We start from the raw sequence: 14,322 nt of genomic DNA on the forward strand, positions 1-14,322 counted from the left end.
TTAAATATATCAAAGATTGTGAAAGGATTAGTTAAAGTACACTTCTGAAATCATGCTATATTTGCCTAATTTCGGTATTCAGCTCATCAGGATTATATTCATGTGTATTTATGTTAATTTTTATTAACTTTTCCTCAACCAGGGAACACAAATATATGCTGCAAAAAGAGGCTCCTTTGTTGACCTTGGAATTCTAGATGTCATGCAGATATTTGGTCGAGCTGGACGGCCTCAGTTTGACAAATTCGGAGAAGGCATCATTATTACAACTCACGATAAACTCAGTCATTACTTGACTCTTCTTACTCAGCAGAATCCAATTGAAAGCCAGTTTCTCGAAAGCCTTGCAGACAACCTAAATGCAGAGGTAACCTTTTATTTATTTAGAGAAACTAGTAAACTTTAAAATATTAATATTACTTGAAACAAAGATGCAATATTGTCACACAAAATATCTGAAATGGAAATTTTATTACTGGTAGTCTATAGGTGTGTATGTTTGAGGGAGTGAACCGTTATACATATGTAAATGTTTGGGGCCTTTTACAAAATGTAGTAAGTATTAGAAGTCGTACTGGTCAAAATACCATTAAGATAAAACTGTAGGAAGACAGCATTTACCTTTTAATCAGAAGCACTTTATTGAGTTTAATCAGTGTTCTGCAAAACTGCAAATTAAAATCCTCAAAAAAATGAAACCATATCTGTAAAGAAACAAGCTTACTTTTGGAATAGACTTTTAGTAGCAGTGGAGATTTCCATTTTTTCTGTGGTGAATATTGTAATAAGTGATGGTATTTGTATGGAAGATTTGATTGCAAATGAGGAAAAGATTTAACTTGATGAACCAGGAGTTCCAGGCCTATTTCTTTCCTCTCAGCTGAGCATGCTTGCTTAAGGAAGTATGAGATTTACGCTATTAATTTTCAATGTGTAATATTCTGCAGAGAGAGATTGGTTTTAAGGAGCAGCGTGTTGTTCCTCTGATCTGAGCTGTAGTTCTGAATAAGCACAAATTTTCCGACAAGGCCAGAAAGCAGAGGTGATTCTTATATGTAAGGTTAAAGGGAGGGTTTCTTTGATTCTGAGGGAACAGACAAATGAATTTTACATTTATTGATCATCTTATGCAGAGGAGAAAAAGAAATTGAAAACTAATTCTATTTTCAGTATCAAAGATGTATTTGGTTATAGATACACTTCAGAATTCCTCTCCACTTCCTCCTTTTCCACTGTACCGATTGTGAATTCTTAGTTTTAAGTCCTAGGTATTTGTCTCACATGAAGTGTTTGGAATGGCTTAAAAAAAAATTTACAATTGCATGTTTCTGTGTGTTATTGTACTAGATAGTAAATTAAGGTACCAAACTGCTGATAGCATTGACTTTGGTGCAGTTAGCACCAAAAAAAAACACATTGAAGGTAGAACAGACATGGTTGATTGTTAGAATACAAAACAATTCTAATTTCTCCCAGGCTTCTGATTTTAACAGCCATTTTTAAAAGTAGTAATCTCTTATCTTTTTCCTTTTTGTTTTCTTTTCCCTGCATTTAACAATAAACGCTTTACTAGCATAAAAGCTGTTAAAAAAAAAATAAGTCACTGGAGACTTGGAAAGTTAAATACCATTCTTTAGCACCAGCTGAGTATGTTCGAATGGATACTTAGTAAAAAGGGGGAAAAGGCATCCAAAAGCAAGGCATTCAAGCGGTAAAAGGCTCTATGAGCTTAGAATGTCTACAGTAACTATGAAATACTAAAAATTATCCAAAAGAAAATGAGTAGCAGCAATTTGGGTAAGATCGGTAACAATAAAAGCAATCTTAAGAATTTTATTGACTTTTAACAGTAGTCAAGTATCCAAGTAGTTTTCTGAAAAGTAGTGCTAGTAGGCGCTGCAAAAATAATTTGGTTACATTGAAGGCATAAAATTAAGAAGGTAATACTCCTGTCATGTTAAATAGTAGAACTAAATAAGAAAAAATATGGAATAGAACAATAAATCTGTTGTGTAGGAGACAGTTATCTAAACTTATCCAATCAAAGATATATAGGAAGTGTGTGACATATAGAATAATAAAATCTACTTTCTATTGCAGGATTTGGGGTTTGAGGAAATGTGCAGAAAATTGACAAACTAGTTTAGACAAAACTATTTCTTTTCAGATTTTGTAGTGTGGTAGTGTTATCTGAAAGGAACAGTGTACTCCTGGCTTTAAATTACTGAAGATTCTGTGGCTGCAGTACAGTTCCAGCAGCTGAGATTTTTTTGTTCGTCACTGTGATAAGTGGTTGTTAGTAGAAATAGCAATGGAAAATGCTGAAAAGCAATACAGTAACAACGGCATGAAACCACCATTTTTTGGTCATCTGGTATGCGTGGTGTTACTTCTGTCATGACATGCAAGAAAAATTAGCACCTGCCAGATTACAGGAAATCAATACTGTGAGCAGTTACAAGGACCTATTGTGTTAGGAGGGTTTTGGAAAGTAACTTTATCATTTCTTTATAATTCGAGTCAGTTTAAGCTTCTGTATATGCTGATTTGATCTAACTTAGTGGAATCCTCTGAGAAGGATACAGGTGCTTTAGAAATTGTTATGTTTATCTGGAGGTGGCTATTCCATAAGCTGCAGCATTCTGAAAAAAAAAAAGAAAAATTTAAAAACATATGCCATCATACGGATCAGTAAATAGTCTTAGGAGATACATTCAGTTTTGGTCATCCCTTTGATAGTAACTAGCACTATATATTGGGACAAGATATGTGTTTATTGACTTATTTGTTACAGAAATCTCAACAGTATGCTGATGGCTGCTATCATCTTTGCCTTAACAGAGCATGTTATTAGTACAGGAAGTCTGCCCTGATGTATAATAAAACAACATATTTTAGGAGCGTAGTCTGTTTTTCTTGCAAGTCATTCAGGAAATCCAAATACTTATGCTGTAGTTGTAAAGAGGAACCAATTAAAGGCCAGAAGCAATGTTGAATTGTTTAAATTCTTAACTTATTATAGATGGATTGGTAGCTAGAAAAAAATAGTAAAATAAAGGCAGCAGTTGGAAATACGTTAAGACTCCATGTTTCCAGAAGAATATGAAGTTGCTTTTATCTAGACAAGATCTCTTGACAGAAATAAGTAGGTGGTAAGAATGAGGCAGTGATTCAGACATTGGGGTAATACAATATGTAGTCCTAGCCACACAATCACCAGATCAAATCTAGACCCTTGAATTTTGTATGTTTGAATAGACCTTGAATTTTGACCCTTGAATATGATGCAAGACAGAAAATTTGGGCACTGAGGCAATCAAATTTGGGTATTTCTAATTCTCCTTTCAAAATTAATTTTCTAGAAGTACAAAATTTTCAGGAAGGATGGGCAAAGGAATAGATTAGCTTCTATGAAAGGAACACACTAGTTTACCTGCATGTTTCAGGCAAGAACAAAGATAAATGGGAGATTATATGACAGAGTTTTATGAAGGAAAGAGTGATATGGCAAAAGAGTGAATTTCTCCTAGGAAAAGAACCAAGTGGCTTATTGAGATGAGCCACTAGCAGGTTCAGAAAACACAAAAGAATGCCAGCTGGGTGATTAGACTATGGAAATCTTTGCTGCAGGGAGTTGTACCTGAAAGGTAGAACAGTCCAAAAATGCACAAAAATGAAATAAAAATCAATTGAAAGATATCAAATGCAAAGACAGTACCTTTAGCTAAAGTTCTTGAGGTGCAATAGTTTAAGAATTTGGGATAAATTTATATGATGCTTGTTTCTTATTGCCACATTCTGCCCTTCAGCATTTGGTGTTACCTATCATAGAGACAGCACGCTGGCCTTGATGTCCCTGTTCATTTTCTCCTAGGAGAGCTACAGAGTGAGAAAAGTCGAAATACGCCCAACTTCATTGATTTGACACCAAAATTAAGACTTTAAATTTGTATGTCAGCACCTCAACCCACTGAGAATTCTTTTGTGCAGATTTCTTCTGACATTTGTTTTGGGTTTTGTTTTTTTTTCTTCTAAAAATGGTCAGAAGCAGCATAAATGGTCAGTGATGATCAACACAGGTGTGGAGATGCCCTTTTCGTTTTCTGTTAAGGTTGTGCCACTGGGCATAATGGAATGTAAAAAGGAATAAAAGAAACGCCTTGTTAGGGTGCTTAGTTGAGAGGAGCAAGTCCTGAGTCAGTTGATCAGCTGGCAAGCAGAAAAAACCTACGGCTGTATTTTCTGGAAAAGCAGGAAGAAAGATAAGATGCAGGGGATGTGGTTTAATTAGACCATAAACTTTAACTTATCTGGGAACTATCATCAATAGCTCATACAATGCAGGTCACTATTCCTTCCCTAATTGTTTCCACCTGATAGAGCTCCCCCTGATATCCGCAGCTGGACCCCAGCTTGTTGCTGGGATGACTCCTTTCCCCAGAGAGCTTAGAAACTGAGAGAATTTGCAGTGCTGGACAGTAGGTATACCTTCCCCAGGGGATTTTCCTTTCCTTGCATTTATTTAAGATTTTGTTATGAAGCCAGGAATGTAAAAGGTGGCAACTTGCTCAGTTTGGGCAAACCTTTTAATCTATTTTTCTCTTGGAAAGAGTAGTTCTGAGACAAAGAATTCCTTCAAAGCCCTTCCAAAGAAACACTCAGAAGCTGGGTAACAAACAGCTAATCCTGGTATGGGGCAAAGCACTGCTGGGGGAAACTGAAGTTTTCTCCCTGGGTGTCCAGGGCCCTTGGGCTTGACCAGACCTGAACAAGACCACCAACCTCATCCATTCCCCTCTCTTCTTCAGCTGTGTTCAGACGGTAGACAAGTTATTTGGAGTTAACGTACAATGACATTTCTGATGTAGTCCAGTTGTACCTAAAATAGTCCTTTGGTCACGTGTGACTGTTGGAGTTTCTGTCCCACTTGGAACGGTTCTAGTAGCATTAAGAAGTTATTTCAAAAGTCATACAAGAACAAGATCATAATCACTTCAGATGCTGAAGTACTAACTCAAAATACACTGGTTTCCAACGCAAATGAAAGATTGCTTTTTAGGTTGTTAGAAAGATTCCTTGCTCTCTTACCTTAACAACAAATATTTGATTCATATATATAATTTTTTTCACCCATGTAACCTGACTTAATTATACAAATATAATAGCAATTAAGCATTCTTACATAAAAAAACAGGATATTATGTTCTTTTATATGTTACATAATACAGTATATATTAGCAGTAATATTTTTATGCCCTTTTCTAATCTGCATATAAATATCAGAGAAAAACTTCATTCTTCAAAAACTACCACCAAGAAGCTCTGCTACTTCTATCTGTTTACACTTGTTTGAAAATCAGTAACACCTCCTCTGAAATATTGCTCAATTTGATAAAGTCTGTAATTAGCATTTGTAAAAAAAATATTTCAATGAAAATGCAGACTACTACATAACCACGTCATTTGGTGTTGGTGATATCAGCCATTGAAGAATTAGTTGAACGTTTATGAGCATGATGATTTAATTTTTTTCATTTAAAGTGATACAGTGAGATTAATATACTCCTCAAGTTTTCATTTTGTGAGTGCAAAACCATTATTTATATTTGAATGTTGTTTTTTTTTAAAAAAGCATTTTGTGATGACGGGTGCAATCAAAAAATACAATGTCTACATAGTAAATATTTCTACTCATTGATTAATCTATCTATAACTAATTACTTATACATGGTTGAGGAAACTGGAAAATTTAGAACTTTTTCTTTCATTTTACTAAGTATCACCTCATCTGTTTATTGATTTTATAAATACTGCATATTTTAGGTCTTAACAGAGCTTCTCTTAACTTTCTAAATAATTTATTTCGTAATTACTATTAAGTGTTTGTGTTAATAATATCTGATTTTCATACAGTTCCAGCACACGGATACGCTTTCGAACCATAAGAACTTTACTTGAACACTAGATGGCAGCAAACATTTATTAATTGCCTTTTTGTTTCTGTCTCTGCATTTTATCCATTGACTATTCATTAAAGTTGGGTGAGAAAGTGCAGTGTTAGTTTTCAGTACCATATCTGAAACCCCACTGTATTGCGTAATCACTTTTTTCCCTTAGTTTTACTTTTAACTCGTGAAAATGTTGAATTTGTAAGTAATACAATCAGATATTTGAACAAATGGGGAAAAACTGAGGTTTGTTTTGGCGGAGGGGGGGTTAATTGTCAGACTTCACTTTCCTCAGTAATGAGAATTTTAGATTTTCATGACTGTGAAAATGGTTATTTGGGTGAAAATGTTGTTATGTGATTTCACATTGTGTACTGAAAGATATTTGAATCATGGAAAGAAACCAAGTACTGAAATTAACCCTGGTAGCAAACCGATTAGTTTGCATTGGATGTGGGCTGTAGGAGCCTATGAAGAACTGTAGCTTTTGTAGCTACTTCAGTGCATTATGTAACTATTTACTTTGCAAAACAACACCTGACCTCCTTATGCTATTGAAGAGCAAATTATAGCTTGAAAAATATGTAAGACAAAGCTTGGGGTTACTCCAAGTCATTAGTCATTAATATCAACAAGCTTTTGCCTGATTTGATAGTTAAAATCAAGGCAGATTTGGCTTACATTATTATTTTTTTACTAGATATTTCTGTTATTTCAAAAAAGCACATTATGCAGGAAATATTACATTCTCTGGGTAAAATCAAGTTAACTGGAATTAAGCAATAAAATGCTTCTCAGGAATATAACCAATACAAAATAGGTCTGAAGTTATCGTGTAAAAATGTGTGTATGGTAATTACTTTGGTGCTAGAACTATTGAATTGGCAAAAAAACCTCAGTTAAAAAAAAAAAAAAAATGCCAAGGCTGTATATCTGATTCAGCCTTGAAAAATAAATAATATATATTACCTGCTCCATTTTGTTATGTTTTGATATAACAAGAATGTAGCAGGTACCTGTATATCTGAATTGCTAGAACAAAAAGGAGAAAACTATTTGTAAAATCTGTGTGGAAACAAATTGCCAAGTATGAAGGCATGATGAAGAAAATCCTAAAGATGGTTGCTGTCATTTGGGTTAGGACTTGTGCTTTCACACTGATATGAATAATCTTTTAAATCTAAATAGATTTTTCAAGGTATTCTTCTTTAAACCATCCTGAGCATATTCGCTAAAGACTTATGTCACATATCATACCATGTTATGGTATAATGTTATATAAGATGAAGATGTGTAATGATGATTCAACAATGATCATTTTAAAATAATATTCTATGATGATTATTTTAAAATAAAAGTTGGAAACATACTGCTGCTTTCTTTAGTGCTAATGCTCTGAATTCCAAGTGGTTTCAGCTGTTATAAATACTTACATTCAGCTGTAACATAGATGTTTAATTTTGTCTCTTCTCCTATTTCCAGATTGCTCTTGGAACAGTAACTAATGTGGAAGAAGCAGTAAAGTGGATAAGTTACACTTATCTTTATGTACGGATGAGAGCAAACCCATTAGTATATGGCATCAGTCACAAAGCTTATCAGGTATAAAATGCATTTTAAAAAAATCTGTAACCTGTTCTAGGTCTCTAATCCTTCTCTGATGTGAGGATAAATATTTGCTATTTCTACTTAACCTGACATCAGCAATTCTTTTAAAGTGCTTAGAAAAGGAAGATATTTTCTGTAGCAGAGTATTTTTAACACTAAATTAAGAGGCCCCTTCTGTTCACATAAAAACACATTTTAACTGACCAAGTTATGCTCCAAAGGACAACATTCATTCCTAACAGACAATTACTGTAACTTAGCCTATCGTCAGTTTTTCAATTTTGTAGGCTAGATATAAATGATAGAATAAAGCATTCTTGAGTTGCTTGCTTTCCCCTGTCCCCACCACCTTTTGGTTTAGAATGTTTCATCACGTGGTATCTTATAAATTATAAAATTACATTTTTAATTGAGGGGTTTTTTTCTTCCCTGTGATTTAGTAATTGTAAGATTTTTTTATTCATTTATTTTATTTGGCTTTGTTTATTTGGAGTGTTCCGTGCAGGATATAAATCAGAGCACAGTTACATAAGGGTGGTGTTCAATTTTTTTTTCATTACACGTAATTTTTAGGAATTTAACAGTTCACAGATTATCTGAATATTATTACTTTTTTCTGTACAGCTGTTTACAAGCATAAACATGATGACATAGTTTGAACATGGGCAACTGACCCCAATGCAGGTGAAACTCTCAGAAGTGTACAGTAACTACAGTTTATTTCACATGTCCTGAATCTATTTTGTGATTTCATAATTTGTTATGATACTGCGAGACGCAGTTGTTTAGGTCATAGTAACATGTAGAGATACATATCATGAAGCATTTTTTGATAGCTTTTGTGTCTGATAGTGGAAACTGAAGCAAAAATAGGTAGACTTTTTTTGAGCAACTTTCTATAGACACCTTTAGACCTCTGGTCATCTCAAATTTGTTTTCTATAAAAAGCCTTACAGTTTATTACCATATGTTAATATGTTAATACTGTATAACACAAATCACTAAGTAATAGATAAATGAAAAGCAAAAATTAGTTTGCAGATGAGAAGTTGTTGTCCCATTCCTTTAAATGCCTTTAAAAAAAAAAAAAAATCAGATTTTTTTTTTGAGCAGTGTTATTAACAAATTTTAGATTAAAAGAAATGTATCCGTGGTGGTAATAACTGGTAAAAAAAAAAAAAAAGGTAGTAAAACGTTAACAGAAATATTTCTGTAAATTTAAAAAATAATAAGCAAGGGCAGTTGCCCCTTCCCTTGCTTTTGTGTTTTCATTCAGCTGCTGAGAAATCGGAGATTGCCAGAAGTTGTCTTTTCCTGCTACTAACCTCTGTTCTGCCCCTTCGGATTTGATGTGCTAATAATAAACATTACTATTTTTGTGTTAAGGCAGTAGCAAATTACATCAATTTGAAGTGTTATCCATTCATGTAGGAGCAAACCAAATGCCAATCACGTTATTTTCTACATAAACCATTTTTAAACTCCAAAGCTATGTGCCATAGACAGTATACGGATGGTATAGTGCCAGATGCGGGCATAACCACAGGTTTGCTCACTTTAGGCTGTTCTGTTCCTTCTGTTCTGGGTGTAGGTATCCAATTTTCATAATTGGTGTCTTACTGTTTCTTACTAGTGTCGCAGCATGCCAATTTCTATCTCTGTTTTGGCTGACAGTCAATGCTACCCATTCAAAATCCAAATATCTGCATAACCATCATGGGTCACAGTTCCCAGCTATTCAGTGGGGCTGAGAAAATGCAAACTTATTCTCCTTTCCCTTTCCACAGGTGCTCACCACACCCAGTAATTACTTTAGGGCACCATATGTCCAGCCTGTCCACACAAAAGGGGTGTGTTTCACCACACAAGGAGACGAGGGCAAGCACGCATCTGCCTCTGGGGTATTACTTTTCCCCACCTGGCCCACTTCTGGGCTATGCCCAGGAGTAGGCTGCTCCAGGCACAGTGTTTTGATTTATGACTTTTCAAGTTGTTTGTTAGGAGTGCCAGTAATGCCTTTTACTGAGTTGAAAAAATGGCCAAAATTATGATGAGAAGCAAGTAGAAACAAACAGTGGAAGGAAAAAGTTGAGCAAATGTGAGTGTCATATGAATTAGAGGAATTTTTTCATCCTTTCAGGGTTCCAAAGAAAAGGTGGTGCCTGTGTCCTTTTTCTCCTTTTCTTTCCACTCTGGTGTTGCCATAGTTAAGCAAAGTTTTTTATCCCCATAAGGTGTATGTTTATGTTTAGAACATCTGTAAAAGTTAGAGGAGTTTGTCCCCAACGCTTCTCTGTTAGCTAGAGGAAAACGTGAATAATAACACAGTTTATCATGCATTCTTAAATTTCCATATGTATACTCCAGACCTACTCTGTCTCTTGCTGTGGGCAGGACAAGGTTCATTTTTGAGAGTCTGGCTGTTCTAGGCTGGATCTTTTACTCTGGATTTCTAATTACACAAATTCAACGAGAAGGTTCCTAGCCATGGGTCCTGCAGACTGGAATATAGCTTCACAGCCTTTTTCCAATTGGTGACCTTTCCTTTAAAGTTAAAACCTTTGTTTTTGTAAAATAATGTTAGTCTACTGTTACAGCTTTAGCTTTTTTATATGTAAGACAAAAAGATTGGCAGGTAATTGGGACTGCCAAAGGAGTAGGTAAGTTTTGATATTTTTTAGATTTTTTTTCCCACTCTTTTGTTTTAAGAAATGTTAAAACATCTGGCATCCTGATCACTTTTTTTTGACCACCTCTGATCTGAAATCTGACCTCAATGCATGACTTACTATTGAGAAAAGCACTCTAGACCTTTGCCATCTTAGCTTTTGACATGAAACTAAGGCAAGCCATAACTAAGGAGAAACAGCTTCAGAGTAACTGGCAAAGATGGGGATTATTAGGAGCTAGCCTTGCAGCTGCTTTGTGGAGATGTCTGTATTTGTCTGCAGCTTCACTGAATGTGAGATGAAGCACTTCAGCACAGAGATGAAACTGAATCCTGGCCCAGGGAAAACCAGAGCAAACCAAGGCATAGCAATTCTTAAAGCTAACTCCTTTTTGTTGTCTCAGTCATATATCTCTGGTGCAGATTTACCAAGAGTGCTGGTGAGTGACTTGCCCTGTAGGAAATCTGAACTATACAAGCCCTGAAATAAGAATGATGCCTGTGGACTAGAACGGAGTTACAATCCTTTCAAATTTGGTGACTTGTGTAATTAGAACCGTATCTCAGGTGCATATATACCAGAGGGTTAACACGACTACAAATCCCTTTTCACCCATCCTCATCAGTGTGAGTATCCCAGGTGCATATGTGGAAACACACAATAACAGCAGTCCCGCTCAGATGGGAGTTTTGCCCAGCCTTGTATGTACTAATAAGATAATGTACATCATTACTTGAAAAAAATGTCGAAGTTCCTGAACTTTGATATGAATAGAAGTGCTGTTTTGCACAAGCAGCTCCTTGTGTGCTTTTAATGTGAATGTTTATGAAGTACATCAATAACTCAATAATTACAGTATCCCAGATGACATACTTAAAGCTTCTGGGGACATAAGAGTTTTTTTGCAATTCATTTCAGCCACCCAATTTGACGTTTATTCTGTTTGGGATACAAAGTCATCCTCATGTCAGATACCCAGGCAAGGTATATCCTTAGCTATTTTCATAAATAGAAGATACCATAAAATGGCATGTTTTTGTGGAGTGATAATGATAATTTCATGATGAATATATTATCACTAAAACTTCTTTTGAAAACTTCAGTGTAAATTTATTTCATAATCATGCTTTTTCATAATTACTATTAGTCTACATTGCATTGTTATTCTCAAAGCACTGTAAAAGGAATATTATCCTGATTGTTTTGTCCTGTACAGACAGTTCTTGGTCAGTAATGTCAGTGTAACTGTTATTAGTGAGATCTCAGGAAAATCATTTTATTTGATTTCTGCCTTTATGTGACTGGGTAATCTCAATAAAATTATTTACTTAACACTTTTTCTTTCATACAAATAAATATGTGTGTTTCATGTCTAGATGGATCCAGGTCTAGAAAAGCACAGAGAACAACTGGTAATTGAAGTCGGCAGGAAACTGGACAAAGCCCGTATGATTCGTTTTGAAGAAAGAACGGGCTTTTTTTCTTCAACAGATTTAGGCAGAACTGCCAGCCACTACTATATTAAATACAATACTATAGAGGTAAATTATGATGTTCTATTTCTGGGGTTTTTTTTCTTCTTTTTGAACCTGTAACCCAAAATAGTTGTAAGATATTACAGAATATGTAGCTGATTTGTTCAGTATATTTTCAAATCATACTTACCAAAATGGGGAGAGATGAAATAGAGAGGAAAAAGAAATAAACTAAATGTAAAGCAATACTGAAAATCTAGACTTGGAGTGAAGTAAGGTTTGAAATTTCTATTGTCAATCCTTTCTTTTAGGTGAATTATAAAAACCATTCTGATATCAACAGTGTGCACAACCATTGATACATGATAGCACATTCAAATTTAGAATCTGATAACAGAAAAGTTTTTCTGCATGAAATTCCTATCACCTTGCCAACCTTAAACAACTTTTTGTACTGTAATCAGATTGTGTTATGAATGTGTTGGAAAAATGCATTTGTACAAAACTTTGTAGTATTGGAAGCTTGATTTGATGTACACATTCATCTTACAACCTTTTTTTAATAAGAAATAAGTCTTTTTCGTGAACAGAAGCTGAAGACTGAGTTAATAATGTTTGACTGTTTACTGTCACTATGTATAATTAGTATCACATATATTTATTCACTCAAACATGTCCTATACTTTTTTGAAATGGCCATAGACTGCATGACTCTCAAGTTTGGGTTGCCTGAGTATAAACGCACTGTTTTTCTGAAAGTGCTAAGAAGTCATTCTAGAAATTGTTGCTGTTTAAATTGTATCACTCTGGTCTTCAAATAACTTACATTTTAACCTTATATGCCTTTTGAAATCTTGGTTAGTGTTTCTTTTGTGCTGTATGTGTATTTTTATTTTCAGTATTAAATCAATTTATTTTATTTTTAACAGACTTTTAATGAATTGTTTGATGCGCATAAAACAGAAGGTGATATTCTTGCTATAGTATCAAAAGCTGAAGAATTTGAACAGATAAAGGTAAAGTTGTATCTTTTCATACAAAGAATGTCTTAAAACTAGACACTACTCTCTCCAGAGTGTCTACAGACCCAAGTTTTGTTAAATAATAAGCACCATAATAAAATGTTTTCTAAGTGTGCATAATTGCCAAGAACTATATATGCTATCACTCAAATTTATATGTTCAGCTTGAACTGTAGTGCACATTTAATAACTAGTTATGGATCTCTGAAAATTCCTTTTAAATGCTTTTAAGAACTTTTCCGCTCCTCATTATTAACAGGTGAAGATAAGCGTCCATTGGAGTGGTGCACCCAGGGATGAGAAAGTTTTTCTGTTTGAAGTTTAAAACTTTATTACATATCTTCATGAGCAATTTGCTTAATCAGAAATGAGGCAGGACTCACTGAAGTTAACTCTGTGGTATACTTCATGTAGGGAACAATATTCAATTAGCAGAATGATAAAATCTGATAAGTTATTTTCAAATTTGAAATCTAGAAAGTTGTTGTAACAAATTTTTTTGTGCAGGCTACATTACTGTACTGTCACACTCAGTTCAGTTCCAACCTCCTTTTTGCCTCCTGTGTGGGTAGGACTCAAGATAATTCATCACAAGCTGGCATGAGCTTGTTTGCCCATGCTTCTATATCATGGAGGTGCAAGCCAGACTCTGCAGGGTTTATTAGCTTGGGCTCATTGCCATTTTACGACAATTACACAACTTTCAGATCAGAGTTGGCTCTCATTCACCTGGCTCTGCAAACTGGCTGTGTGAATCCCACACCATCTACATATTTACATATTTGCACACATTGTATGAGTATTACCATCTCTTTATCTAATGGAAAAATTCTATTTTGCTGTAATCTTTTCCATTATACAAGATAATAAGCAATGAGGTTTTACACACAAACACTGATACATGCAACGTTTTCCAAGCTAGAAAGGATTTTTTGTGATAGTGATACTGCTTTGCTAATTCTAAATTGAATATTTAAAAGGAAAGCATATGGAAAATATGATGTGATAAGTTTTTATATTTGTAGTAAAGTTAGTAGTAATGCTTCTGGACTAAAGTATAGTTTTTCTAATTTTGTATGGTTTTCTCAGATTTGTATGGTGTGGCATCAATGCACCATAATTTTCAGTTTCTTGTGATTAATTTGCTGTGCAGCTCTGAATGTTAAAACTAGTAACTGATTTTCACAAGAATAACTCAGGATTTATTCCACTGTGTGATACAAATTGTGACTTAATATGAATCATGTCTTCATAATGCCTTTAGACATTCTGTATTTTAAGATAGGTAGGTCACCAGTAGCTGAAATACAGATCTGGATTTGACCTTACTGTATAATGCAAGAGCAGAAAAAATTATTAGAAATGCTGTTCTACGCAGAGCATACTATTCCCCTGACACTGCAGTCATCTGTGATAGTTGTGTCTTTCATTTTTTTCTTTCCTATAGGACTAGTGGCTTGAAGTTGGGAATTTTATCCCTGTTGTCTCAGGGTATTTTATATGTCAGGTAGTCAGGTCCAAATTAAAATTACTTTCAGCTGGTTCCCTGCAGGGACCAAACATTTACCCTCTTTAAATAAGTTTTACACTAACAGACTAT

At 34.5% G+C, this 14,322-nt stretch overlaps 1 protein-coding gene across 3 annotated transcripts in view; it reads left to right on the forward strand.

Moving 5' to 3' along the window:
- Positions 1–14,322, forward strand: part of ASCC3 (activating signal cointegrator 1 complex subunit 3) — a 270,580-nt gene that overhangs the window by 167,451 nt on the left and 88,807 nt on the right. For 2 of the 3 annotated variants that reach the window (XM_061460216.1, XM_061460218.1), the window contains exons 16-19: positions 143–367; positions 7,431–7,550; positions 11,602–11,766; positions 12,630–12,716. In XM_061460216.1, the coding sequence (XP_061316200.1) occupies positions 143–367; positions 7,431–7,550; positions 11,602–11,766; positions 12,630–12,716 (597 nt within the window). The remainder of the gene's footprint in view (positions 1–142; positions 368–7,430; positions 7,551–11,601; positions 11,767–12,629; positions 12,717–14,322) is intronic. The other variant, XM_061460217.1, reaches the window with a different exon arrangement.

Source organism: Pezoporus flaviventris, unplaced genomic scaffold, assembly GCF_033815535.1.
Source record: "Pezoporus flaviventris isolate CSIRO_AGI_PZ_B2104156 unplaced genomic scaffold, CSIRO_AGI_Pfla_v1 ptg000031l, whole genome shotgun sequence".
Classification (NCBI taxonomy): domain Eukaryota; kingdom Metazoa; phylum Chordata; class Aves; order Psittaciformes; family Psittacidae; genus Pezoporus; species Pezoporus flaviventris.